The sequence below is a fragment of the Pseudochaenichthys georgianus genome, chromosome 6 (genome assembly GCF_902827115.2).
Source record: "Pseudochaenichthys georgianus chromosome 6, fPseGeo1.2, whole genome shotgun sequence".
Classification (NCBI taxonomy): Eukaryota; Metazoa; Chordata; class Actinopteri; order Perciformes; family Channichthyidae; genus Pseudochaenichthys; species Pseudochaenichthys georgianus.
Genome location: NC_047508.1, coordinates 39,996,534 through 40,024,084, shown reverse-complemented (window position 1 = coordinate 40,024,084; position 27,551 = coordinate 39,996,534). Strand labels below are relative to the sequence as shown.

Below are 27,551 nucleotides of genomic sequence, written 5' to 3'. Positions count from 1 at the left end.
TTTGAAACCTGATGTTCTTTATGATTCTGTTTTCCTCAAGGTTGTGTCTTCCTGGTCGAATGCACTTATTGTAAGTCGCTTTGGATAAAAGCGTCAGCTAAATGTAATGTAATGTAATGTAATGTAAAGTAATGAAATAATTGTTTTTCTTTATTCCTGAAAGCCTGGGCTGCTTTTTTACCATGGCAGTGTTTTTATGTTCATTTCATTTCACTAAAGTGTGTTAGCATTTTATTTAGTACGTTAGTTTACTGCATAGTTTTAGTCTTTTCTGCACTGAAGCTTTGCTGTTGTGACGCTGTGTATTCCCTCGATGTCAGAAGAATAAAACATTTCTTATTCGGATTATGCTTCTCAATAAAACGTACATTTCATCCAACAGCTCCGCCAATGACATTTTGCTTTCGGTTTGTTTTTTGGAAGGTTCACGGGAAAGGAAGTCCGGCCCGATTGCCATGAAACTCAGTATTTGGCCAGAACGCGTTTAGGAGCAAACCCTCGTCACAGTGCAGATGCATTCATCATTCCTCCCTGAAACGGCCTTGCCGGCGGTCTGCCGTCTCTGAGTCTCTTCCAGTTGAGTAATGACCCTGGAAGAATTATGAAACTAAGCTTTTCCAAAGTTGAAGTCCCAAAAACCGACATGTTGGCACGGTGTTACCAGCTTGGCCGCTGCTCTATAGCCTGTTCTATAAGGCAGTGCCAATGTACATGTACGAGTGACTCCACTGATGGACCCTTATGTCGCCGGGACAGAGTGTTTCGCCCACTGCTGTTTACCCTGCCGTGTTTTGAGTTAAGTGAGAGGCATACGGAGTCTATATTTACCGAGAAGATAAGCCCTGCAAGACGACCACATTGTCCCACACAACAGACACTCCAGCACAGGTGTTCTAACACCGGGTCTATTTCTGGACGCTTTCTCCTCCTCTTACAGAGTGGGGGGATCTCCAAGAACTTTAGGAGGCTTAGGTTTCAAAGACAAGGGGCTTTAACTAACAGCAGGATCTTAAGACGCCCTTGAAATGGCTCCTGGAGGCCCTGTTGTGCACTTTGTCTTTAAGCGGAAGATGCCTCTGTAATGAGGATTAGGAGATAGTGTGTCACTTGTGGGAAGTTCAGGTGTATTCTTTTCTGCTCGTGCGCAATGCTGCCAAGGACTGTTACAAACAGAGTGGGGGAGGCAGATCGCATTTAAAACCCAAAGGTCACACATTCAGTCACTGCAGCACACGATAAGCAACCACGAACCCCTCTGTGATGCATTATTATTAAAAGTTAGAATACGATATTTGAGGAAAGCTTTGTAGGCTTTGCACAATTCATGAATCTGTTTCTAAATCTATTTTTAAAAGTGAAATTAAAGGTGGGGTAGGGAAGTTTGAGAAACCGGCTCGAGATCGATAGAATTTGAAAATACACAACCGGAGAAAATCTGCCACTTCCTCACAGAGCCCCTCCCCCAACACACACGAACGCGCACATGACCAATGAGGACACGAGATAAGTTTGTGCCCCGATGGAAGACTGACAGGCAGGTAGGCCATCCAATTGGTTGTACTTTTTACAGTATTACGGCTTCTACAGATGACATTTTTTAATGGATTTTTTGTCAAAGCACTTCAGATATTCATTGCTATCGGGATGTTAAGAGCATTCCATGGAATATAACAAGTGTATCTCGAGCCGGTTTCTCAAACTTACCTACCCCACCTTTAATGATGCATTCAATTTTGTGAAAGTGAAGTTTTTCAAAGATACTTTTTAAAAAACTGGCCTTCGAATATCAGCAAATGGACTTTTTTTGGTGATGGTGGAAAAGGAAAATATTTAGTTGTCAGTCCTAAACTTCAATATCCTCCAAAAAAGTGTTTTATTACTTCTATTGCTTTTGTGTGGTCGTGTTACCTCGTCACCGCTAACTTTTTCATTGTCTAAAAACAGCTTCCTATCAGACTCCTGCTGCCAGCATGTGGAGAACAGTCACATTCAGAGACAACTTCAAAGCAACATTTTGCATCAAGGCCACACCAAAAATTGTGTTTAAAGTTCTTGTGTTTAAATTTTGTTATAATTATTATGTATTTCGAATCATTATTATTATTATTCATGAACATGTTCTGATAATACGCGACAAAGTGTTGCATACTGTATTTCAAACGTGTGTCTATACCATTTCTTGTGTTACTGGACATGTTTAAAGTATACATGCTCATGTAAGTAATAAAAGGTAGAACAGACCCTTCACAAAGGCAATAAGGGACATGATTACAATGGAGACATATTGTTAATATCAGACAACTACAAAGGCAAATCTGAATCAGTGAAGATTAAAAAAACGAATCTGTATTTTTTTTAAAACATGAATAGGGCTTTTGTTTGGGAAGTGTGTTCTGCCACCACTTTGATACCCAAGGAAACTTTACTCTCAGAACATTCCCCTTCCCTCAGAGGCTGAAGTCAAACACACCTCCTCCATTAGGGACCAACAGCACCTGCAGCCAAGTAACTAACACCTCCACACACACACACACACACACACACACACACACACACACACACACACACACACACACACACACACACACACACACACACACACACACACACACACACACACACACACACACACACACACACACACACACACACACACACACACACACACACACACACACACACACACGAAAACAGGCAGTCGAGATATATTAGAACCGAGGGCTATAACTCTCTGGAGGAGAAGCCTCACTGCAGACACACACACCAGAGAGGACCACTGGTGTGTGTGTGTGTGTGTGTGTGTGTGTGTGTGTGTGTGTGTGTGTGTGTGTGTGTGTGTGTGTGTGTGTGCGTGCGTGCGTGCGTGCGTGCGTGTGTGTATTCAATTGTGCACAATCATCATTATGCATGAGAATCTGTGCAGCCTGTGTACCCCTGCATGTATTTCATGAGTGTTTTATGAGTCATGTGCCCGGAGTGTGTACACTGTGTACACGGTGTACACTGTGTACACACTCTAACCACATTTGTTTTATATATTTGAGTTATAGCAACACATCTCAAGATAAGATATGGTCCATTTCTCAGCGCCGCGCGTCATTCACGTCTCACCATCGCAGCGGGCACCACGTTCTCCCACTCGGCGTCCGTCAGCTTCTCCCTGATTGGCTGCAGCTCGTCCGGGTGGGGTCTGTCGTGCGAGGGGGGGGTCGGCGGATCCTTCGGGCCCTCTCTCTCCTCGCTCGCCCAGGCCGGGTTGTCCTGACCCATCGCTTCCTCTTCCTCAGACGCTGGGTGGAAGGGAGGCGTTGCTCGCATGGAAGACATCATTCTGTGAAGGAAAGGGAAAGGAGATGGTTTCAGTTGTGTGGCCACAGTGTGTACCGGTACATTAACACATGTCATTATAGGGAAGCGTTGGGTGTAGAAGAAGAGGGAGGAGGAGAAGACTTGATACAACATAACATACTGTCGAAATAACCCGGGTCTAAACCTGTGCTGCTGACCTCAGAAGGATGGAGAAGGGAACATATTGATCACCAGTGAGACAGTGACCAACTCCACTTCGCAGTGAACGTACTGTATAACTGAGTCCATTTTCCCAGCCAAGGATCCTGCCATTGTTGTGTGTGACTGAGTGTGTGAGCATCTCTAAGTGTGTCCAGTATGCTCATGTATGGCTTTGTGCTCACTGACCTCTCTTGGTTTGCGGTAATTCAATTCATTTTTATCACAATAAATTCCTGTGGGATTAAATGTTTTTTCAGGCAGTAAAACAGCTCTGCCCCACACACACCTGGCAGAGACATGCACTCTCTAATGCTACTGACACACCGCTGTAATGTGGACAATCATTAAAGGAAAATACACTTGACTAAATCAAAGGTATGTACTTATTATTGCTTATATTTATTGTAGGTATTAATTTGTATTTTTATAAAATGTGTGTTAGAGCCTATGCTTGATTATCATTATTACTATTATTATTTATAATTATACTTTTCTGATAATTCGCAAAACATTGTTGCATATACTTCATGTTCCCCCCCTTACCTGTTTTAACTGCTATTACATCAACACAAAAACCATTAATCACCACCACATTTCATTTAACACCCTTTCAAACTGTACATATTGTATCGGAGTACTGGTACGCATGAAACACTGCAGTGAATATACAAAGAACAGACACTGAACATGTATTGGTGTGCCAGGTGTGATCCATGTGGGGGGAGGGGCACAAAAGAGCGGGAAATGTATCTGTGTGCGTGTGTGTGTGTGTGTGTGTGTGTGTGTGTGTGTGTGTGTGTGTGTGTGTGTGTGTGTGTGTGTGTGTGTGTGTGTGTGTGTGTGTGTGTGTGTGTGTGTGTGTGTGTGTGTGTGTGTGTGTGTGTGTGTGTGTGTGTGTGTGTGTGTGTGTGTGTGTGTGTGTTTTATCTGATCCCGATGGTTACTAATTCCTTTTCTTTATGGCGGTCATTTTTGAGCGGGAACACCATGGTTGTTACAAAGTTGACTAAATCATCCAAAATGCAATGAAAGTGTTGATCAGCCATTTCATACATGTATGTTCAAAAGTCTGCTGTGAAGGATGTCATAAAGCCTGAATGCAATCGAATGTAAAACAAAAAAGTTACGATTGATGAAAATAGACAGGAGGGTTAAACAAGTGCAACTGAATAGACAAATGGACTTTACGATTATCTTAGATACTTTATATACAAAGCATGTATAACATATATGCTTATACAATATATATAACATGATATTCATATGAATCTAAACAACGTTTTGCCCAAGCTTGGTTCATGTACAGTAAATCATTTGAATACCTAAAACCGCCCGTCTGCGTATTGAAGCTATAAAAGAAAATGTTGATTTCAGAACCATGAACTATTTAATCCAGAACCACAACTGTATGTGAAACGCAGACACACAGGTCATTACAGCTCCCTCACAAACGAGCAATTGAAAGTCAAATTCATATTTTTGGCTTTAAACAGACGCTTTCTCTCAGCCACCTATAAAGACCGCAACACATTTCTGCTGAACCTTAAACACACACACACACACACACACACACACACACACACACACACACACACACACACACACACACACACACACACACACACACACACACACACACACACACACACACACACACACACACACACACACACACACACACACACACACACACACACACACACACACACACACACACACACACACACACACACACACACACACACACACACAGCCATGGGGATAATCTATTAATCTATTAAACAGCATCAGGGCCACTCATCACCTCAGAGCTGTTAAAAAAAGCAGACGCTGTGCTCCTGAGTTTCAGCGGAAAAATCTCTCTATTTCCTCCAACGTAGGCCTCGGGCTGCGGGAGTCATTAGGCTAATACATCATTACAGTAATGACTTCCCTTTGTTGCACTGTTTCATTGACCGCATGTATTCCTTCAGCCCTCCCGTCCCGTAGCTTAATCTCAGCCCTAAACTCGGATTTTAAACACACTTTAAAGGACTTTCCACATCTTTTTGTCCTTACGTGGCTAATTGGCGCTTAAAGTAAAAACACACACACTCGGACAATTCCACAGCGGCACACACACCCGCAGAAAATTACTAGGTGATAACTGACAATGTAAATTCCCGCAGAATGAGTGTCAAAACTGTTTTTGCTCTGATTCATGAAAACAGTTCCCCCTCGCTCCGCACACACACGCACGCACACACACACACACACACACACACACACAACGTGTGTGAAGTAAAACAGATTGCCACTTTAGTGTTAGAGCTCGGTAAATCACGGCGGGCTGTCCATCTCTGAAATATGCAGCCTCCTGGGTGCCCTTAAACGTAAATCTGACCCTCTGTCATGTGTCTGAAAGGAGAGAGCACGGCTGCAGAGTGCGTGTGGAGAGGCAGCGAAAACAAGACATCATTTACAAAGGCAGTAGATAAGAGCAAGAGAACAAACTGATACCAAAAGCAAATGGGAGAATGAGAAGAAGATAAAGCAGGAAGAGTTTGTGGAAACATATAGATCTAGATTTACATATGTCTGAGTGTGTTTCAACGGGTTAAAGCATGTCAGGTCCATATTTGTATGTAGTGTCTCTATGGGACCTGTCTCCATGCTTTAATGTTCACAAAGCTCTTTATTTTTCTCATACTGCCTGTGATGCAGCACATATTTTCACCCTCTGTCTGAAACCAGAGCCCCGTCTGCTCTGATTGGTTAGCTGGCCGGTCAACCGCTTAGAGATGTCCCACCCCTTAGCCCAGGGGTGTCAAACTCAAGGCCCGGGGGCCACATTCGGCCCGCGACTTCATTTTATGTGGCCCCACAAGAGCTTGCAAAGAATATAATATGTTTATTATACGGTTACATGCCGATTTACAGAAGCACGTTGCCCATAAACTACACGTCCCACAATGCATCTCAAATATGACTTTTTTTCTCAGAATTTGCCTTTTTTTCTTCAAAATATGCATTTTTTTCATAGAATTCCTTTTTCTCAGAATTAGATTTTTATTTCAAAATGTCACTTCTATTTCTTTTTTCTCCAGAATTTGGCTTTTCTTTTTAAATCATTTTGGGACATGCTCACTGAAAAGACTTGCAATTATTTGCCCTAGACTTCTGCTTTCAGACGTAGTTAATTATGAAGTTATTACCCTATCCGATAATAATCCAATGCAGAGGCAATGATGTAATATAATACATTATTTTATATATATGATATATTTATATATGCATTTTTATATAGTCTTAAAGTTACAACCGGCCCTTTGAGTGCAACCATAATGCTGATGTGGCCCGTGGTGAAATTGAGTTTGATACCCCTGCCTTAGCCTATAACGTACAATATGTCGGAGCGCTAGCAAATGGAAGCGTGAGTGTTACATAGTGATGTCGTTCAGGAAGTAAACAACAGGAACTTTGTGATGTTAGCCCTTGCAGACCATTGACATGCACACACACCTATAGAACACACTACAGGAAAGGAGAACCCCTCCCAAAAAGGATAACATGGCCTCTTTAAAGCGATGCTGAGGTTCATGGCGTTACGTGCATGTCATGTCAGAATGCAGCTTCCTCTCTGTTTCGCAGAGGACCAGAGGAGGGCTGGATATTGTGTGGCATGAAAACTGAGACGGACTCAACTCTGACCTGAAGACGTTGGGGAACCAATAATAGGACACCGTCGTAACTTACATCACTTTGGGAATGAGCTGCAATACTTCACTGTAATTGTACTTGAAGCAAATCCCAGTCAACTTTTAAAAACGTCTTCTTTCGAGGGTCTCTGGGTTACTGTGGTTCAGACCTGTGCATGCTACACTATTCCCAGAGACAATAATAAAGAAATGCAATATTGCACTACCATTTCCTCACTGTGAGTCAGTCCAGATAAGCTAAATACTTCAAGCTGCCATAATGAATATTTTAATATTAACAACGGGTCAAATGACTACTTGTATGTGAAAGGGTAAGCCCTCAGATAATTACCACCTGGCTCTGCAGCGTCTCTTGGCTCTGTGGAACATTTAAGGGTCTTTAAGCAACTTCACTTTTTCATTTTCATGAAAGCGTTGTTTTAGCTTTCAAAAACTCACAGCACCAAACGCTATAGTCAGACAAAGGAGTAGAAATTCCAGATCTTCCAGTAACACTTGTATTTAGTTGTAATACTTGCTACCAATGCCATGCTAATAAACTAATAAAACGCTCCACCCATAGCCTGATTTGCCTAATTGGAATATTAACAGCCTGCGGTTGCAATGTCTCCATACCTGTTGTTTCACACAGAGTACATGAGATCATAAGACCCAAGACAACCAGCAAACAGCACATCACTAATCCACGATAAACCCCTGAAATCCACACGGCAGCGACGAGAGAGCAATAGGGGAGTTGGGGGAGATGGAGAAGGCAGAAGGGGGAGACTATATTTAGCTGACAATATCGCTGGTGCTGTGTTTATGGCGGAGCTTAAGACTTGGTTTCTTGGAACTGGAGTCTCATATGGCTAGGAATGCCCAGCCCCATAACTCGCTGCCACTGATACGGTATCATCACGCAACACAGGGTGAGCATGCTACAAGGCCTTTTGTGATTGGTCAGGGTGGGAAAACAGTGGCCTTCACACAAGAGGCAAACAATCATAACTATAAGTTTAAACGTATCTAACTTACACAAGAACATTTGGAATGAGTTCAACAGTGAGTAATTGTTTTGGTGTTTTCTGCTGTCGATGTTTCCTTGCCCAGTTTAAGAAACAACTGCATTTTCTTCCCATATTTGCCACTACTTTCAAAAGTTGCAATACATTTAGGAGGTAATGCCAATAAACGCAGAAATGTGTCTTTTGTGCTCACGATTTGGGAACATAGGTAATATAATATATTATTATAATAAAGGCTCCTTTGTTCGTGTTGATTACACTTTGTCAATATTATATGGGGAAACAGAACTGATGCCAGAGGGTAAATTAAAACAACTTTTACTACTTCAATAGTGCCAGAAGAAAGTTCCAAAAGTCAGGTTTAATTAAAATATTTAGCAGCGTCCACTCCTGTGCAATATCATTACAAAATCAACACAGAGAAGGAAGTGCCCTCCAGCCCATGCAACAATCTGTCTGTAACAATCTGCATGCACACTTTTAAAGGACAAGAAAGCACTTTTAAAAACAAATGCATCATGAGAAAATAAGCATTTATTTGCTTTAATTTCTGAAAAGTGAAAAGTATATTGGAGAGGCTTTTTCCCTCTGACCACAGCTCTTATGCTTGGCAACATATCAGGTCATTCCCTACTGAGCTGCAGGAAGAAATGTAGTGATTATAGCTGAAGTAACATCCTTCACCCAACAAGACCAAGAAGAAGGAGTTTTGGCTAAGAGGAATCGCTCTCAGGAAACAGTACTACGAAGACAACGTTACCCTGATAGCTGCAAAACAAATCCATTTCCCCAACAAATCACCTTGAGGTCTCGGAAAGCCTTTTCATATCGTCAGACATCTAGAAAAACATCGACTCCTTCCCGAGAGAGCAGTCTTCCTTTCTGAGATATTTCTTGGAAAGTGATCCGGTGAGATTGCCTACTTGAAAACGAAACAAAGCCCGTTCCTGTTGAGTGAAGGGGAAACCTTTTACGCATTTCGTCTTTTTTTTTAACGTGTGAAGTCAGGTATTGAAGAGCATCAAACAAGTACTGTTTTTATCTCATTTGAATAAAGTAGTCCATGTTGTAGAGTAATCACAATGGTGGTACGATCAACAATGTTACTTAACGCGCTCTTTGAGCACATTGGTTTGAGTTCACTTCCCTCCTTACGGTCGTTCTTTTAACGGCCTTCAACTCAGAGACACATTTGCCAAACAAACTGTTGCTGGTGGACAGCTAGCTAAGTCCCCCTCTGAAATGTGGACAGTAACTTAGAATCCCTTTGTGAGGGGAAGAAAAACGAAAGCCGGGGTCGGAATTTGGCAGGAAAGCGTTTGTTCAGATCTGGCCTGGAACCTGGCGACTTGGCAGAAACAATCGGGCATTGTGGAGCGTGGACGGAGAGGGACCTGTGACAGATGAGAGCGGGAGAGCGAGGGCCCCCTCTTAGAAAAACAGTACACAAAGCGCCATTCACAGCCCAGGTCCCTTCTGCCACTTGTAGAGCGAGAGAAGGGCTCCAACAAAGGCCTGCGACTCGACCAATTGGGTGTAAAATCTCCAGCCGTCCCAGCTGGATAAGAACTGAGGAAGTGGGAAATACCAAAGAGAAAGAAGAGGAGGAGAAAAAACACACAAGAAGAAAGAAAACTGAGGACTTTCCTTCAAATTGTTTATCTGTTGGACGGTCCAAACACGCACAATACGGTGGAAGACAAGCAAAAGGAAACAGAAGACTTGAATAGAAAAATAGAGATCCTATCTAAGAGAAACTGTAGCAACACAAGCTAAACCATTTCTCATCAAAGTTGTTGTTCCTAAATCTCTTCTAGTTTGAAAGCATAATAGAAATGGAAAGGGTTTCGGGGCTTTTTTCAATGTCTGCCTGACCTTGAAAAGGCTGGAGGACACCAGAGAACTACTGGGACAACTCGTGTCTTTATTCTAAGTCTTTGAAGCAGTTGATGTATGTGGACAGGTCATGTCTTAGATCTTTCCAAGTTGAAAACCTTTGAAAAGTATACTAACGACAAAAAAACATGTGAGCAACAGCTGCATAAACATGCCGATCAATATAAAGAAATCAGGGCAACATTAAGAACAACACTTAAGAAATCAGCCTTTAAAGAAATAATCCACTTAATTTGCTCTGGATTTAGATATCCTGACCTCTAGTCTCTTGAATAGATCGAGCTAAAACAAATGCTGTATCGTACATATCCCACAATGCAACTTGATAGGGTCTATCATTAGACCCCCTTCCTCGGTGCTCACGTCTTTAAAGCCTTATTGGAGTTGTTTGGTGGCCCTCAGTGAGAGTCTGTGATTGTATCGGGCGACTCCCAGGTGCGACTAAGAGGCAGATCATTGCTAAAAGGAACATGTGTGCTCTGTTACTTGTCCTGGATAAATAAATGGAAAAAAAACTGGAAAAGAATTCGCCTTGCATAAGAACGGCTCCTAAATCTTGGGTCTGTCTGGACTCTCATTAGATCATCGCAGAGTGCAGCACACAGAGGGCACTGTCATAGGTCAGACATCAGGAATGTGAACACACACATGCTGCTCTGTTTTCTCCCGGTGATTCCCTCGTTGGTCCAAAATAGAAAACGTTCAATAGCAACGCCAGTTACCCCCCAAAACCAGCCCAATTTCGTCAATGCCCTAATAGCAAGAATAGCAAGCCAATTCCAAGCCATTAACTTGGATTTCACTGTAAGACGAGGCTCTGTTTCATCAGGACGAGCCAACAAGTAGCTGCTCTATTTCAAAACTTCAAGCGCTTATCGCTTTCGACTTCAGGTATTCTTTTGACCTTTTCATGACTTAAGTGCAACAATGAAGGGAGATAAGGAGAAGGCTGTGTGCGATGGTTGGGTTACATCAATCAGCTGTCACAACCAAATTCTCAGGTAAACAGAAGTTATTGTGTGACCATCAGTGTGTTACACTGGAGAGCTCTTTGCATTTTACCTCGGAAGAAATAATTTACAACCACAAGGCACTCAGAGGAGGCATTCAGGCGGAGTAGAGAGTAAAACTGATTGAACTCTTATTGAACCGAGTTATTTTAGTGAAAATAAACTGCAGTTTTGATGAGAAAATAAGAACATCTTTAATATTAGTCTGCTTTGTCCTGGCACAGTGCAGGCCGTATAATGTAATTGGGTTATTTTATTAAGAAAATGTCTAAATTATACTTTAAACATCTAAATCCAAACATATTGAACTCATAAAAGTCACATGTTTTGAATGTAATTTGTTTGGCGCTATATTCAACTGTCCCTATCACTGAATACTACTGAATACTGAACACTAGATCATAAGAGAATATATCTCAGTTCTGACCGCACTGTTTAATTAAAACATGTCACAATAAAGGAGTCAATTGGTAAAGCCACACTGTAATATATCCTTTTTTATCTATTGAAAAATGGTGATTAAAAGCTGTTTTCTTTACCTATAGAGCACTTATTTCATGCATTGTAAGGTGCCCTTTAGTGTCTTAAATGGCGCCTCCGTATAAAATATATTATTATTATTATTGGGTCATCAATAGTTGATGTCATAGGCTATGACGTTTTGTAGGTAATCAGTTTTGTGTTGCTCCTGTATGAATATCAAGAAATATCTAAAGTTGTCTAAAAGGTGAAGTAGTGTGTACATCTCTTCAACAATTGTAAATTAGTTTCTTTTGAAATAATTATCTTCAAATACAAAATTACTAAAACATATGACATTCTGTAGAGATATATTTACTGTATCCTGTGTCTGTGTAGTGCGTATTTCAATAACAAAAAAAACACATTGCAATTTAAGGATTTCATCTCTCATCAGATGGACAAATGGAGCAAATATTGGGATTCAAAATCTCCATTACCCCCACTGATGGAAAATCTGAATCAAATCCAAAGAATGAACACAGTTAAAAAACGATGAATGCGTCATTTGTACGGCGGGCGTAAACACACAACACTGTGCCGGGTCTCTGTTCACGGACACGGACCAAAACCGCACACCCCAAGAAATCCAGGAGTGCCCTTATTGACCAACACCCTCCCTTGTGCTTGTTATTTTTCCTGGCACGCGAACACACCCCTAGCTAACACAAATACAGTACACATATGCATTTATCTGATTCATGGCAACGATACAGAGTAAACCATTGAAAAACCATTGAAGACCAAAGTAAACACTTGGTGGCTCAAAGGGACTGTTTGTCTATTACCTCCCGCCCAAGGTAGTTGGAAGACCTGGTCAGTGTGAACATTTTGTCTTGTGGTCCGTAGAGTAGACCACATTGTCCAGGTAGCTACGGCATTATATAAATGGACGAATTCTACCCAAAAATCACAAAGTACTTGTTAAAGCATAACAAGCAAAACAGAATTACAGACAATAACATTTATTTAGCCTTTTGAAAACATTTGACTTTCAAATCAAGCTGTTTCTTTACTCCTTTTAACTGGTGGTGGGTCTTTAACATTTCAAACTCTTTCAGACCCAAATGAAATTGCAAGTAGAAACAACTCCAAAGACTTGTATCTTTCTTATTGCAAAATAAATCAAATCAAACTTTGCCAATTATTGCTTTAGGTTTCTAGTGAGTCGACAGAGGAGAGTTGTAATAGATTTGTGGTCAAATTTCTATATCCTCATGATGATAATAAAGAGAAATACTACAGTTGGAATTTACTTAACCCACAAGCAAAAATGTAGGTGGAAAACAGAACCAGTAAAAATAGCAGAGGACTAAGACTAGAGCCCTGAGGAACCCCACAAATAACTGTTTGTACACAAAAGTTGACATAACTGTATTCACAAATCAGCAGCAGCTTCAAGACTCTGCATCAATATGATGTATTGAGACTGTGGCATAGGGGATCATTTCACATCTATAAACAAAAAGGTGAGAGGTTTGATTACTAACCCCTCAGTAAACATATTAAAGTTAAACCTGAAGTAAACAAAGGAGTCAAATTGAGGCGTTTCAGGCAGGAGTGTGGAGGCAACTTCGGCATTTTTGTCTTTGTAGACCATTTACATGCACAAAAACCTTTAAAACACACTATAGGAAAGCAAACATTAAACCCTCTATACTGGACTCTCTATTCGCTCAATCTGCTTCCCCTCCCTTTATCTTCTCTCTTTCCCCTCACAGCTTTTCCCCTCTGATCCATATCAGCTTAAAGTGCAAAAGCCTGCCATTTGACAAACACCTTGAAGCCGGTAATACTCTTTTTACCAGCGAACCACCACATGTCCTCTTACTTCAGGCCACTATCTTTACTATTACACCGGTTACCTTTACCTCGAACATAATGCCACTGTGATGCACAAATAAGCTTGTTACACACGTTTTAAGCCTCTACATACAGTATAGTTGACAGAAGCTGTAAACATGGGGAAATCCAATTATGTTAAGCATATGAAACTATGTAGTTCCCAACGATGAACTGTTTTTGAAATCATCCTTCCTTACATAAAGATATCCCGCCCTATAATTGTCTAAAAAAGAAGCTGCAGCTAAATATTTTTAAACCCAAAGGAATGCAAATAAGATTACCGTGGGTTTACGTCAATGAAATTAAGCACATTAAGCAATCAAAGTAGGTTAATTTTCCAAAGGGTTAAGTTTCAAAAGTATCATTGGCAGTAGAGTCTATTTCAGGGTGACATCAACGGTAGAAAGTCATGATAGAAGCCGTGGCGACACGACAGCTGCCCTCACACATTCTTCAGAGTGATTGCATTAGCCCTGAGGCAAGCAGCAGAAAAGTGAGCTTCAATAAGTCATTACAGGACTCAAGGGTCTAACAGCAGCTACAAAACAATCATCAGACATACATGTTTACTGTTTGTCCATTTTGTTGATTTATGTAATTTGTTCATCCCTGGTAGACATTTATAATTCAGTACATTTTGAACTGATAGGACATGATGGCACGGAAGGACAACATCTCTCTTGTATACAAGTGTATAACAATTATTTAATTGTTTATGTGATATGTCTATAGTATTCAAGTAAGGAGTATAATATATTGGGTAAATCTGTCAAGCCTCACAAAGCAAAAGTGTTAGAACAAAAAATAAAGTTTTGAACTGGCGACAGAGATAATAAAAGCCAAGGCATCACATACCATGCCATTGTATTACTTACAGTAAAACAATAATCATGAAATCAAATATTTTTAGTTTTGTGCGCAGAGCCATCATGACGGTCGATGGACTAGACGCCTTGCTTAAAAACAAAAGACAACTAAAACTATAAGAACATAACTTTTCAATATGGTGTATTCTTAAACTCCATTTGTGAATTGATATAAATGTTAGATGGCACACTCATGATGGAAAAACAAACTCATTTAAAACTTTGATGTAAACAAAATAAATTACAATCAAACAAGGAGCTCTGGAGTGTCACATCATCTGCAGGGTGTCCAAACAGGTGGCTTTTAGAGCGCCCAGGAGGCGCGAAAGCCTGCTAATCCCAGATTAGGACTGACAAATCGTTTCACTAGATGCCCCCATTGTAATCCCAGTTGCCTCTCTATCCTCTGACAATGAGCTTTGTTCCCTATCTAAGAAAGAGCTTTGAGGATTTCCTCAGCTTTGTTAGCATGAAATGGCTGCATTATTCAGAGGCATGCTACTTTCGGTCGGTCGAGGCAACATATTTGTTTTCAATTATTGACCGGGCTGAATGGGTAATGTGTACAGACTGTTCTAACGAGTCAACTGTGCTCACTACACAGAGTTTAATTGATACTCATGTTGGCAGGGTGTAGCTCCGGCACATATACAAACATGTCAGGGGGAAAAGAGGAGATGCGTAGGAATGTTTTTAGATTTTTCAACACGTCAGGCGTTCAATTGACATTCCTGTCCAGATGGTCATAGAGTGAGTATAACAGTATACATTGAAATTGTTGAATACAAACAAAAGTATTACTGGTGGTTTACAATCTGAGATATGGCATTGATAATGTCATGGGTTTGTATATCTATTCCTCAATGATGAATCATATAAACAACGATACAATATTTATTGCTTATATAAACAATTATTTTGAAGATTTTGAGTGTTTATGTTCTTTTAACCTTTATCAATTTCAATGTCATTTTGTGTTAAGACAAATGGGCCAAGAACTGACAAGGAAAAAAACTTAACCTCAAAGAAAAAAACAGTAAACTATTACATTGTGGTTGCATGCCTCCATAGTTCGTTCAAAATTAGAAAACATCATAATTGTAACCTTTAAGAAATGACTGAGAAGTTTTTCATTCATCATATGAATTATTGAAGTTTAGCCATCAACTTGTTTTCTGAGATCAGAGTGACTTTGACCTTTGATAATCAGATTTTAATCAGTTCATTATTTGGTCTACGTGGACATTTGGGCCAGATTTGAACAAATTCCCTCAATCCTGAGATATCGAATTTACTAGAATGAGATCGACGTGAGGCGACATTTGTCACAATCCTAGTTTTCTGTCACATCTTAGTTGTCTGTCTTGTCATGATTTTATGTTGACATTCTGTTCTCCCTATGTCTGGTCTTCCTTCCTGTGTCTGATTGTCTGATTGTGTTCACCTGTTGCCCTTGTGTTTCTGCCTCCCCTGTCCAGCTGTGTCGTGTCCTGTGATATACCCTTCTTTGTATCTCCTTGTCTTCCCCTGTGTTCCATGTCGGTTCATTGTCTTTCCTGTCACCCTTCATGTTGTCACGGTCAGTTTTTTCTGGATGCTACCTCGTGTTTCCTACTCTTTGGATTCATGGTTTTGTTAAGTATTTTTCATTGTCAACAGCTTGTTTTTTTGTAATAAAGCTCGCTTTTTGTAACATTTTGAAACCCGCTTCCCTTTTTAAACTGCTTCTGGGTCCTACCTTTTCCCGAATCGTAACAACATTGATCTTTGACTATTTAATCACCAAAATGAAATCAGTTAATTCTTTAGTCAAAGTGGTATTTTGTGCAAAATGTAAAAAAATTCTCTTCAAGCCATTCTGAGATATCCCGTTTACGGCATGTCACCGACTTTGAGGCTTAAAAACACAACAAATAAGAAATCAGATTAATGTATTCTGAGATATCTGAGAATAAACCCTTCTGTCTCTTATCTTCCATTAACTGTCAGGCCTGATTCTGGTCATAATGTAAAACTTGATATAATTTAATTTGAGAAAATGCGATGACTAATAAGTCAAATAAATCCCCAAGACGTAAAACAGGAGTTTGAGTTATACGATACATAACAATACTTGATTGCAGTGAAAAGGGAGGTAGAGGAGAAGAGAGGAACCAGTCAAGACTTCTTCTCTCCTCTCCAGTTGTCTTGTTTGGCGTTCGGAGGCATTTCAATGTCCCCCGGCACGTCGAGCTGTCACAATCCTGACTAATCCTTTCCTTTCCAATCCTGTCCCCTGCTCAGGCTGAAGCCACTTGCTACAGAGTGTGTTTAGCTCCATGTGTGTATTATGAGAAACAGGCTGGGTGATTTGAAACAGTTATCCATGGGATACACCTGATACCGTGGACGATATTCAATAAACACATGTAGGGTAGCAATGTTAAGAGGGGGTTCTGTTGGCAGATCATACCAGCTGAGAAAAAACGGAGCAAGGAAAGCGAATAAGTCACGCTCTGTGAAATATGAACATTAGCAAGTTGTGAAAACACATGTACATAGTCGCATTCTGGAGTGTGGAGAGGTGTGTGCTGCGAGGTCAGAGCCTCTCGTCGCTGCACAAGGTATCCATTGTCCTTTATACCGGCCCACAGCGAATATTGTTCACGGGCACAAGGCCTCGCTTCGAACATGTAGGGTGTTAATCCAGCCAATCACAGCTGCCGTTTTTCACATGGACTTAAGCCCTTGAATCAGGGCGAATATATATATATAAAAGACTCAGGTGGGGTTGTTCAGTCCAACATGACTGAAGTACAGGGTGGAAAACCTCAGGCAATAACTCTTTGAAATAAATTGTGTTTTCACTTTACATTACACAGCAGGATTAACAGAACAAGTTCAATTGTACTTCATAAAAGCTTTTACATTTTTGGTTCTGAATGGGATGAAGGTCTTTATTAAGAACAATATTCCAGCTCAGAAGCAATGTGCTGTATTTTTAAATCTGTAATAAATAGATAAATTGATCCCAATATACCTTTTGGGGGGTTTTCCCTTTCTTGTAGTGTGTTATATATGTTTTAGTGCATGTAAATGGTCTGCCAAGGCTAAAATCAAATTCTCTCCACACTGCCCCCCAAACACAATATCCTCTTTCAGTTTTTAAATAGTCTTTTTTTTAAGTAACTTTAAGGGAATACAGTTACTTATTTTTGTATCCTGATGACATAACCCTGATACATATAATCAGTTACTCCCCATGCCTGGTTGAGTGATAGTAACAAATACAGAGAAACCAAACCAAAGACGCGTACGTCACAGAGCTTCGACCACTAAAACCACAGGGAATAAATGCTATAGTTAAAAAGAAAAGGGGAACGGGCGGCTTACAGCTTTAAGTGAATGTATAAATATCCCCTCTCTCTCCTTTCTGTTATTGGCTGGACTGCGAGGGTAACGGTTATTCGGCCAGCTGTTCTGATTTGTATCGCAGTAAGTATTATATCTTGACAAAATCCCTCATGAGACTCACGCAAGAATTTCACAGTTGCTGGAAGGGAGAATCAGTTTTTAATAAAGCAGCTTTTTTTTTTTGTTGCTTCGTGCTTAACTGAACGAGGATACTCTCCCTCTCTTTTCTTTTTCAGCAATTTCTCTTCTCAATCGCGGGCTGTAAATCACAATTAGGAGGTTCATTAGATATGGCTGATTTATTAAGACCCTGGGCTTGTCTCTGGGCCTTTCAGCCATATATTAGCTGACTACAAGATCTCATACATAGTTATGAGATATGCTGTTTACTGTGTGGGTCATATGCCAATATACATTCATTATTGAGCACGACTCCATAGGTTAAATTAATAGCGTCCATGTGATAAATCATTTACATTTGTATAGTCCTTCTTCGGGGATGCCTGTACGCAGCACTTTTGACTGCGTATCCAAATCTCTTAATAACGACAAATTGGCAACAGCATCAAAAATCCGTCTCTATTATCAGAGAGTGATCCGGGATTTGAAAGCTAGCCAAGTATTTTGAAGCCTCATCCAAAGGCTTTAGCAAACACACTGTGGAGCTGCTTGCCCTCTTGAACACATAGAATTGGCTTGTGTTCACATCACAGTTACTCCAGTCTTAAGTGTCCCTGGCTCACATAATGCGCCATTGTTTCCCCCCGTAAATCAAAGTGCATTTTATCGCGCTGCATATCAGCTTCTGTCAACAATCGCATGTAAACACAGGTCCAAGATAAGGTGATGTATGTATACACTCTTTCATGTGAGTGCCATGCCGTATGTGCAACATACAATGTTCTGCTGGTTCCGGTTGAGTTTCTACTTTAAAGAGGCCCCATTATCTTTCCCTTTCGTGTAGTGTGTGCTGTAGGTTTTAGTGCATGTAAATGGTCTACGAAGGCTAACATCACAAAGTTCCCTCTCCGCCTCCTTTGCACTCCTTTGTTTACTTCAGGAACATAGTGACATCACTATGTTACACTCTATTGGCTAGTGCTTCAACTAAGTGTGCATGATAGGCTAAGGGGCGGGACATCTCTAAGCGGTTGCCAATCACAACAGAGCCGGCCAGCTAACCAATCAGAGCAGACGGGGCTCTGGTTTCAGACAGAGGGTGAAAATAGGTGCTTTTTTAACATTAAAGCATGGAGACAGGTCACAATAGAGACACTAAATACACATATGAAGTATTATGAGGCCCCCTTTAACTTGAAAAATGCAACAGACAGCGTTTTATTTCTAAACCGCCTCCTCACAAACTTGGCGTGCAGCTAAAATGATTTGTTTCTTTCTCTCTGTTTTCCTCCAACATACCGGCACGCCTGCTCCTCCCCGGGCACCTAATGGGCCGGATCATTGAACCTCAAGGGGAACTGTAGAAATAGTTCTGGATTAGTCACAGCTTGAACAGGTGAGCTCCAACTTGCTCAGGCTTATTTATAGCGAGTGTGAAATCCTATTGTTAGGAATAGAGGCGGGTTTACAGACACAGACTGAGAGAACAGTCGTGTCCCTTCCTGTTCCTAATCCAGACACTGTTCTGTACACAGGGAGATCAATTAGACCAAGTCGAATAACATATACGAGCCTTTAAAGAGACGGAGATAACATCAGATATACAAATCAATTTGAAGGTGCTTTTTCTTGCGTCTTCTAAGGTTTTTGCGGTTTATACCATGATTTCCTAGACTTTTAATAATAGTGCTTTGATCATAACATATTCTCTATTTGCAGAAAACAGTGAACTTTAACATTATTTAACACATATAACATAACATAAACTCAATCCCACATTTTTTAAAGTTCAAATGCCACTTCTGCCAATTATTTTAAGTATGTTAAGTAACCAATACTCCATGAATGTGCTTGTTTTGTCCTGTAGATATTTACTATCATAAAGGGTTAAGAAAACCTGGAAGTATTACCATTTACGCTGCAGGAAATATATTTTGAGCACTTTTGCTTTGACAAACCAATCAATCCTCCAAATATTCAGTACTATTGTAAGCCCTAGTTCACAACCACACTGAAGCAATGCTACCGACGTCTGAGGCACATACAGTAGTTAGCAGTGAGCAAAGGCATGTATCCACACACACACACACACACACACACACACACACACACACACACACACACACACACACACACTTTCCTCTGGCTGACTCCTGGTACATGACTAATTGCCGGTGACAGAACAAAGGAGCAGATTATTGGATAGAGTGAGTAACACAGCTACAGGTCAGAGGCAGGTTTAGTCTCTAACTGTGATTATGGACGGCAGGTGTCAGTGGAGGACGCAGCCAAAGCCGATGACTTTGGCTGCGTCACCGCCCCCCCCCCAGCTGGGCCGCTCCGTGGGTCCGGTCTGATAGATACACCTGGTTAACGGTGTAAAAGTACAGAATATTGACATTAAAACATTACGACAAAAGCATACGTCTATATTTTCTCGTAAATTGTAGTAAAAGATGTGAGAGCTTGATTTTATTTTCACTTTTTTTAATCTTTGTGAAGCCTCTTTTAAGCACCTGAAGAACCGAATGATAAATAAAATGTATTATTATTTGTATTATTTTGTATGTGTTTACTATAGAGTATTCTGATTGGTTCATTATTTCATATTGTGTATTATTTAGATACTCTAATGATATATATATATGTTCTACTGTTGATATGTCTACATATACTTTTAATGTTTATCTTTTCTTTTATTATAAGTTGAACTTGAATTTAGGAAGAATCAATTATATTAAATCTAAAACTCTTTAAATGTGACAACTCGAGGTAAGACAGGCGTCATGTTTCATCAATAAAACAATCTTTGTTGCTTGATGCATTATTGTTGCATTTTAATTGTTGAAGTATCTAAGCCTTTTATAAAAGCCGTCTTAAAGTAATATGTTGATTCATGTTATGAACTGCTGCTCAATTGTCCACTTGTTATCTGGTGAGCTCTGAGGAACATTGCGTCATTAGCGTCGGTTGTCCGGCCTCTTTATCAGCGCAGCCTCTAATTGCTCGACGGCTCGGTTGGTTTTGAAGCTAACCAGGAGCGATGTCGTCCCCGCGCTCTCCCCACAATGGAGCTCATTGGATTAACTTCGAGCAGGCTTTGTTCAAAGCTGGCACAAATCTAATCAAGGAAGAGACCTCAATTATGCTAGCATGTACTTAAACGATCAGATCACTAAAAAAAGGAGGAGAGGGGGGGGGGGGGGGGGGTGGCCGGTGTAGGAATGCAATCAGCAGCCATTAAGGCTGGTTAATTTTGGCTGATGGCAGCTTTAAAATGAGGATCCTTACTGTAATGAGAATACTGTAATTAGGAGGGTGTCTGGGAGAGAGCTGGGGAAGTAGTTCACCAAAGGGAAGCCGCCACAAGTCTCTTAGAAACAGGTGTTAGCGCTGCAGCAAACAATGTCGCAGAGGTGGTGCTTAAAACCCCTACTTTCAACCTGCAAAGCGTTTAAACACAAGCTGTTTAGAACCCTGTGTTGGCTAATGAAGTGTTGAAGGAGGGCACACGGCTGAAAGCCACCTTTTCTCCAGCTATGGCATGTTGAAGAATGTAAGAGAGGTGTATTGTTTGGAGAGAATAATGTGCTGCATCGCCGTGATCTAAGGACCAGGTGGCGTCCCCTGTAGCCCCGAGGACAACAGCTGAGATTGACCCTGACCTCTGACCTCCGTGACCCGTGACAGTTAAAACAGGAAGCAATTGTCCTGAATGTCAGCGAGTACGGTGGTGTTCCTCGGCAGGAGGCGAGAAACAGAGAACGGTTGGAGACACTGTCAGTGTCGAGGAGATACACCGTGTCAGATGTGTTATCGGCAACGGAGAAAACTGAGTGAAAACTTGGCTTAGAATTCATAACATGTTCATTTCACAACAGTGTAGGACAAGATCTGGAAATGTACACATGTGGTTGTGTTTTTTAGCGTTGTCCACCTCCTGTAGTGTGTTATAGGTGTTTGTCATGTAAATGGTCTGCATAGGCTAACATCCCAATGTTCCAGTCAAGAGGTCCCATCACAGACGGTATGAGAATAACGAAGCCCTTTTTGAACATTAAAGCGTGAAAACATGTAGAGGCCTGGAAATGAGCATAATAAGACCTTTTAAATTTGTTTCAAAATGTTGTCTAATCTAACAGACTTCGAACCTTCTGATAAAATCTTGAAATATTTCCTTCAAAGTTGGAGAAGCATTCAGAAAATAACTAGTGTAAATGCATTCGCTTACAGCAGGGGTGTCAAACTCAAGGCCCGGGGGCCAAAACCGGCCCGCGAGCTAATTTTATGTGGCCCGCAAGAGCTTGCAAAAAATATAATATACAATACAATTGGTGTAATTGTTGAATATTTACTTTCAATTATTTGCCCTAGACTTCTTCTTTCAGACGTAGTTATTTAGGAAGATATTACCAGATCTGATAATAATCCAATGCGGGGCCAACAATGTAATATAATACATTATTTAATATATATTATATATTTACATATTTATATTTATGTAAATTACAACCGGCCCTTTGAGTGCAACCATAATGCTGATGTGGCCCGGGATGAAATTGAGTGCGACACCCCTGGCTTACAGTATAAGAATTATGGTCTTATGTATTTCGTTCCTTTGCCTTATAGTAGGCTGTGCAAAAACTCATCATTGCAGTCTGTTGTCGCTGTTAAAACTGAGTTCAAGAAACTCATTTACCCTCACTTAAATTTTTCCCCACTCTCCTCCAATTTCAGTATTACATATTCACCGTGTCGTAGCCTCCACCTCTCTCCGCTGCCAGCGCCTCCGCCTGGCCTGGGCTGTGTGCTTTTTATTCTGAAGCACTGAAGACATCAACCCTTTCTTTCATCAGCTAATTTGTCAGCAAGCACTGTTGAAGGAATACTCTCGAGACCGGCAGAGTAGGGAAAATGTTAAGACACGCTGACAACAGGATGTATCCGAGTCATTTTGATACTGTGTTCTTAAACATTCGACCATTCGTCAACTCCTTATCGCACCTCTTGAAGTTTCTGTTTTAACAAAGCAGAGAAAGGCTTTTGGAAGTTTGACACCCCGACTAATATCACAAGCGATATAAAAAGGGTTGTTCCTCCTTCCTCTTTTCCAACCTGCCAACATTCTGAACTCCACCGTCAGATCTCATATTTCCACCCTTAAATTAAGTGACAGCATAATTCCCTGAAAGTATACACTTTTCCTATTATCAAAACGGTCGGAAAACAAGATCACCTGGGAAATCTTTCCACAAAGGAATAATGATTTCTCCTCCTTTAAATGTTGAATCATCAAAGCACGCACATTATTGTCAATCTCCGGGCAGGGTGTTGCTGAAAAGGAGCAGAGGTGGGACTAAGTACATTAACTCAAGTACTGTACTTAAAGGTGGGGTGGGTACGTTTGAGAAACCGGCTCGAGAAACACTTGTTGTTATATTCCATGGAATGCTCTTAACATCCCGATAGCAATGAATATCTGAAGTGCTTTGACAACAAATCCATAAAAAAAGTCATCAGTGGAAGCCGTGGCGCTGTAAAAAGCACGACCAATCATCTGAGCCGGCCCGGCTAAAGTAACTGGATGGCCTACCTGCCTGTCAGCCTTCCATCTGGGCACAAACTTATCTCGTGCCCTCATTGGTCATGTGCGCGTTCGTGTGTGTTGGGGGAGGGGCTCTGTGAGGAAGTGGCAGATTTGTTCCGGTTGTGTATTTTCAAATTCTTGCGCACAAATTACCTACCCCACCTTTAAGTAAATGTGTTGAGTATTCATGTATTGATGCTACTTTCTACAATGCATCTTTAAAAAATAAGTCTACAAAAAGCCCATAAGAAGTTTGAATGTCTGCAACAACATTCCACTTGATGCAACAATTTGATCTAGAAATGTCAATATGATTACTTTTTATACTTTTGCTGGTAATACTTTGGTACTTTTACCTAAGGGACATTTTGAATGCAGGACTTTGACTTTTTGTATTTTCACACAAGTAAAGCATCTGAATACTTTTCCATCACTACAAAAGGAGCATGCATCCTGATAAAGAAGCCTTTTTTCCTGGATAGATCAAAGGTTAACATATCGATGCAGAGGCAGCTCTCCTTTCTCACTGCGCCTCCTCATCTAGCCGTGCATTACCTCATCAGAGGAGGATCTGCCTAAAGCCGCAGCGGTCGCACAACAGACAAAAGCGCTCATCTCCAGGAAGCCGCTGCCGCTGCCTTGTGGTTTGGAGAGAGGAGAAGAGAGAGGAAAAAGTGACTCAGCCCCACGGCTCCTTTCTTCTCCCTGCCGACTTAGGGATAAACGGAGGGATAAAGCACAGGGGGAGATAATATTTAGAGCAGGCCCCATTTCAAGGGCAATAGAAGAGAGAAAGTGGGGTATGAGCTTGGGTGGTTTGGGAAGTAGCCACGAGGGTCGGTCTATACTGTTTCTGGCAGAGGGCCTCGCACCGTGGATTTATGTGTAAGTGGGGAGGAACCGCTGCTGGCCCCGAACCCGAGGGCCGCTGCACCAGCCCCCATCAAACAAACCAGATGGGCCTCAGACGGGATGTTGATGAGGCATGAGTGTGCAAAACATAAACATGCACGCAAGCACAAACACAAATAAATTGACACAGCCTGGAAAACAACTAAATACATAAGGCACAAACATATGTAGTCCTGGCACGCATGAACGAAAGCGGGGACTCAGAGCGTGGCCGTAGCGGATCGCTGGAGCTCACTCCCTTTTCCCACCGTTAAAAGAGGCTCCACTGTAAACCAAAGTGAACATTTCATATGTGTGGACAAATCGGATCAATTAAGGAAATGTCCGAGCTCCAGAAGACATAATGGCTCACTGTTAACGTAAGGTAAAGTACTGAGAAACTACACATAATGATGTTAGACGCTGCCCATTAGCAGCGCTGATTTGTCTGTAATGCAGTGAAGTTCACATACAGAGCTGAAGTAAATTCCCCAGAGGAGGACATTGTTTTTGGGGGAAGCCAAACAGGTAACATCAGTGGATTCGTTAGCTCATTAGCTTAGCGCAAATCAGTCCCACCGCTGCTCATTGTCTGGTCACTTTTCTAACTGTTTGCAAATGACTGCCATTACAGCAACCATGCGTAACAACAGAGGTCTGCAACTAGGCCTGTTATGATGCATGAAGCGGCTCAAATCTGTTCTCAACGTTTTTTCTCACTGCTACTTACGACTATATGAAGCAACAGGTTCAGCCAGGCCCGGTTCCAGAACAAAATGGCTCAGGGTGCATCTGAGATCAGAGAGGGTGCAGTGGTAAAGTGCTATTTTTATAAGTGGGGAGTGGACCTAACACCTTCTAGGGGGGTCCTCACCTCCTCTAGGGGGGTCCGGGGGCATGCTCCCCGGGAAGTTTTTTTAAAATATTGAAGTTAAAAGCCTCAATCTGGTGCACTTTGAGAGCAAAATGAAGGGATCTCATTTCATTTCAAACCTTTATTTATGCAGGTGAATCCCATTGAGGGTGACCTGAATCTGATCTATGGATCTATGTGCTCTTTGCTTGATTCATGCCTTCCCAGTCCCTTTTCATGTAGCAGACAATGTTATTTAACCACAATTACAATTTATTTTATTTCAACTAAATTCTTATTATTATTATTATTACTATTATTATTATTATTATTATTATTGTTATTATTGTTATTATTATATATGTCATTTTTTTCACTTTTTTTTTTTTTCACTTTTCAAATGAGGATGCATAACGACTCAACTGACCCTTATGCACCCCCGTAGAACCGGGCCTGGGTTCAGCATACATTCAAATGTTATGCTTAAAGGTGGGGTAGGTAAGTTTGAGAAACCGGCTCGAGATACACCTTTTGTTATATTCCATGGAATGCTCTCGACATCCCGATAGCAATGAATATCTGAAGTGCTTTGACAAAAAATCCATAAAAAAATGTCATCTGTGGAAGCCGTGGCGCTGTGAAAAGCACGACCAATCATCTGAGCCGGCCCGGCTAAAGTAACTGAATGGCCTACCTGCCTGTCAGCCTTCCATCTGGGCACAAACTTATCTCGTGCCCTCATTGGTAATGTGCGCGTTCGTGTGTGTTGGAGGAGGGGCTCTGTAAGGAAGTGGCAGATTTGTTCCGGCTGTGTATTTTCAAATTCTAGCGCACTCGAGCTGGTTTCTCCAAAATTACCTACCCACCTTTTAAGTATCACACGCTTTTCCTTATCAAGCTCTTTTTATTTGAATGCACAAATACAACTCTGGATTTAGTTCTCCACGCTCATCAGATAAACAGTGTAACCAATGTTTAAGACGGATGTTGTGAAGTATCCAGTGTAGTCAGATCATCTGAAACATTACTCAGACACACCCTACGTCTTCTGATCAAAACCATTAGCTACAGTATGTACAGTACATGTCAAGGCTTCGACTTTGCAAATCCTCAAACACACACCACCACCCGCTAAAAACAAAGATACCATCAATTCATCCTGTCACGACAAGATCGGTAGACCCTATGAAGGCTGTAATTTTGTTAGGAGGGTCCACTTGTCATCTTACCGCCATGTAATTAGATTGGAGAAGCAATTGCATGTTAAAAGAAACAATAATGTGATTTCAAGTTTCCAGATGAACTGATGAAATTAAGGGAGTTTGATGGAATTAAAAGTGTCCTAAGTGGTCCGCTTCTCCCCAATAAGCACACAATTCCTTTCTGAAAACGCACGGCAATTAGGCAGAAGAAATAAACGCATGTGGCCTGTAATAATTACTGTGATGTTTGTATTATTCTGTCATAGAATATCATCTTCCCAAGCATCAAAGTATCTGCCTCTACTGTGACATGTTTACATGCTTTAATGTTCAACAATTATTTTTTCTCATACTGTCTGTGCTGCAGCACCTCTTTTCACCCTCCGTCTGAAACCAGAGCCCAGCCTGTTGTATTTGGTCAACAGCTTGGAGATGTCCCGCCCCTTAGCATATCACATACAATTTGTTGGCCAATCGAAGTATGAGCGTTAGATACTGATGTCACTATGGTATGGAAGAAAAGGGAGTCAAATCAAGGCGTGAACATTGGGATATTAGCCTTTGCAGACCGTTTACATGCACTAAAACCTATAAAAACTACAGGAAAGGGAAAAAAAAGGGGGGGGGGGAAGCATAACTGGGTCTCCTTGCTACATCTTGTCACAGGTTGCATCAAAGTGACTCCTTAATAAGAGTCTCGACAGCCAGTGTGGGAACCATAACTCACTGTTCATTGTGATACATCACGATTTACACGAGCCATAAATCGAGCCTTTGAAACCGAGCTCCGCGAACCAAACAGCAGGACGCAGATTATCGCCGACACCAGAACACTGAAGCTCGTCTCTTCACTCTGAGCGGGCTGCGAGTGAGGCCACTTGTTGACCCGGCAGTGACACGGCTCAAGGGCCACTAGAGAGGGCCTTAATAAGTATTCTTAAACAGGGGGATTAGCCAGATGCTCAGATCACTCTTTTCGCCAACCGCTCCCATCTGTACGCTTCATACAGTTCGTCTCCTGCCTCTGCTGAAGCCATCAAGATCAGCCGCTGCGGCCTCACCAGCTTAATTTGGGCTAGTGTTACCTCCAGCACTATTTGACTCCAGATATAATCTTTATTGCTCACAGAGAGAAAGTCCATTAAAAGGCATAC

The 27,551-nt window shown here is 41.3% G+C and overlaps 1 protein-coding gene across 1 annotated transcript in view; it reads right to left on the bottom strand.

Moving 5' to 3' along the window:
• The window catches only part of LOC117448685 (transcription factor SOX-6-like), a 149,787-nt gene that overhangs the window by 101,416 nt on the left and 20,820 nt on the right, over positions 1–27,551 (bottom strand). The window contains exon 3 of the mRNA XM_034086031.2: positions 3,112–3,331. Coding sequence (XP_033941922.1) covers positions 3,112–3,330 — 219 coding nt within the window. The 5' untranslated portion in view covers position 3,331. The remainder of the gene's footprint in view (positions 1–3,111; positions 3,332–27,551) is intronic.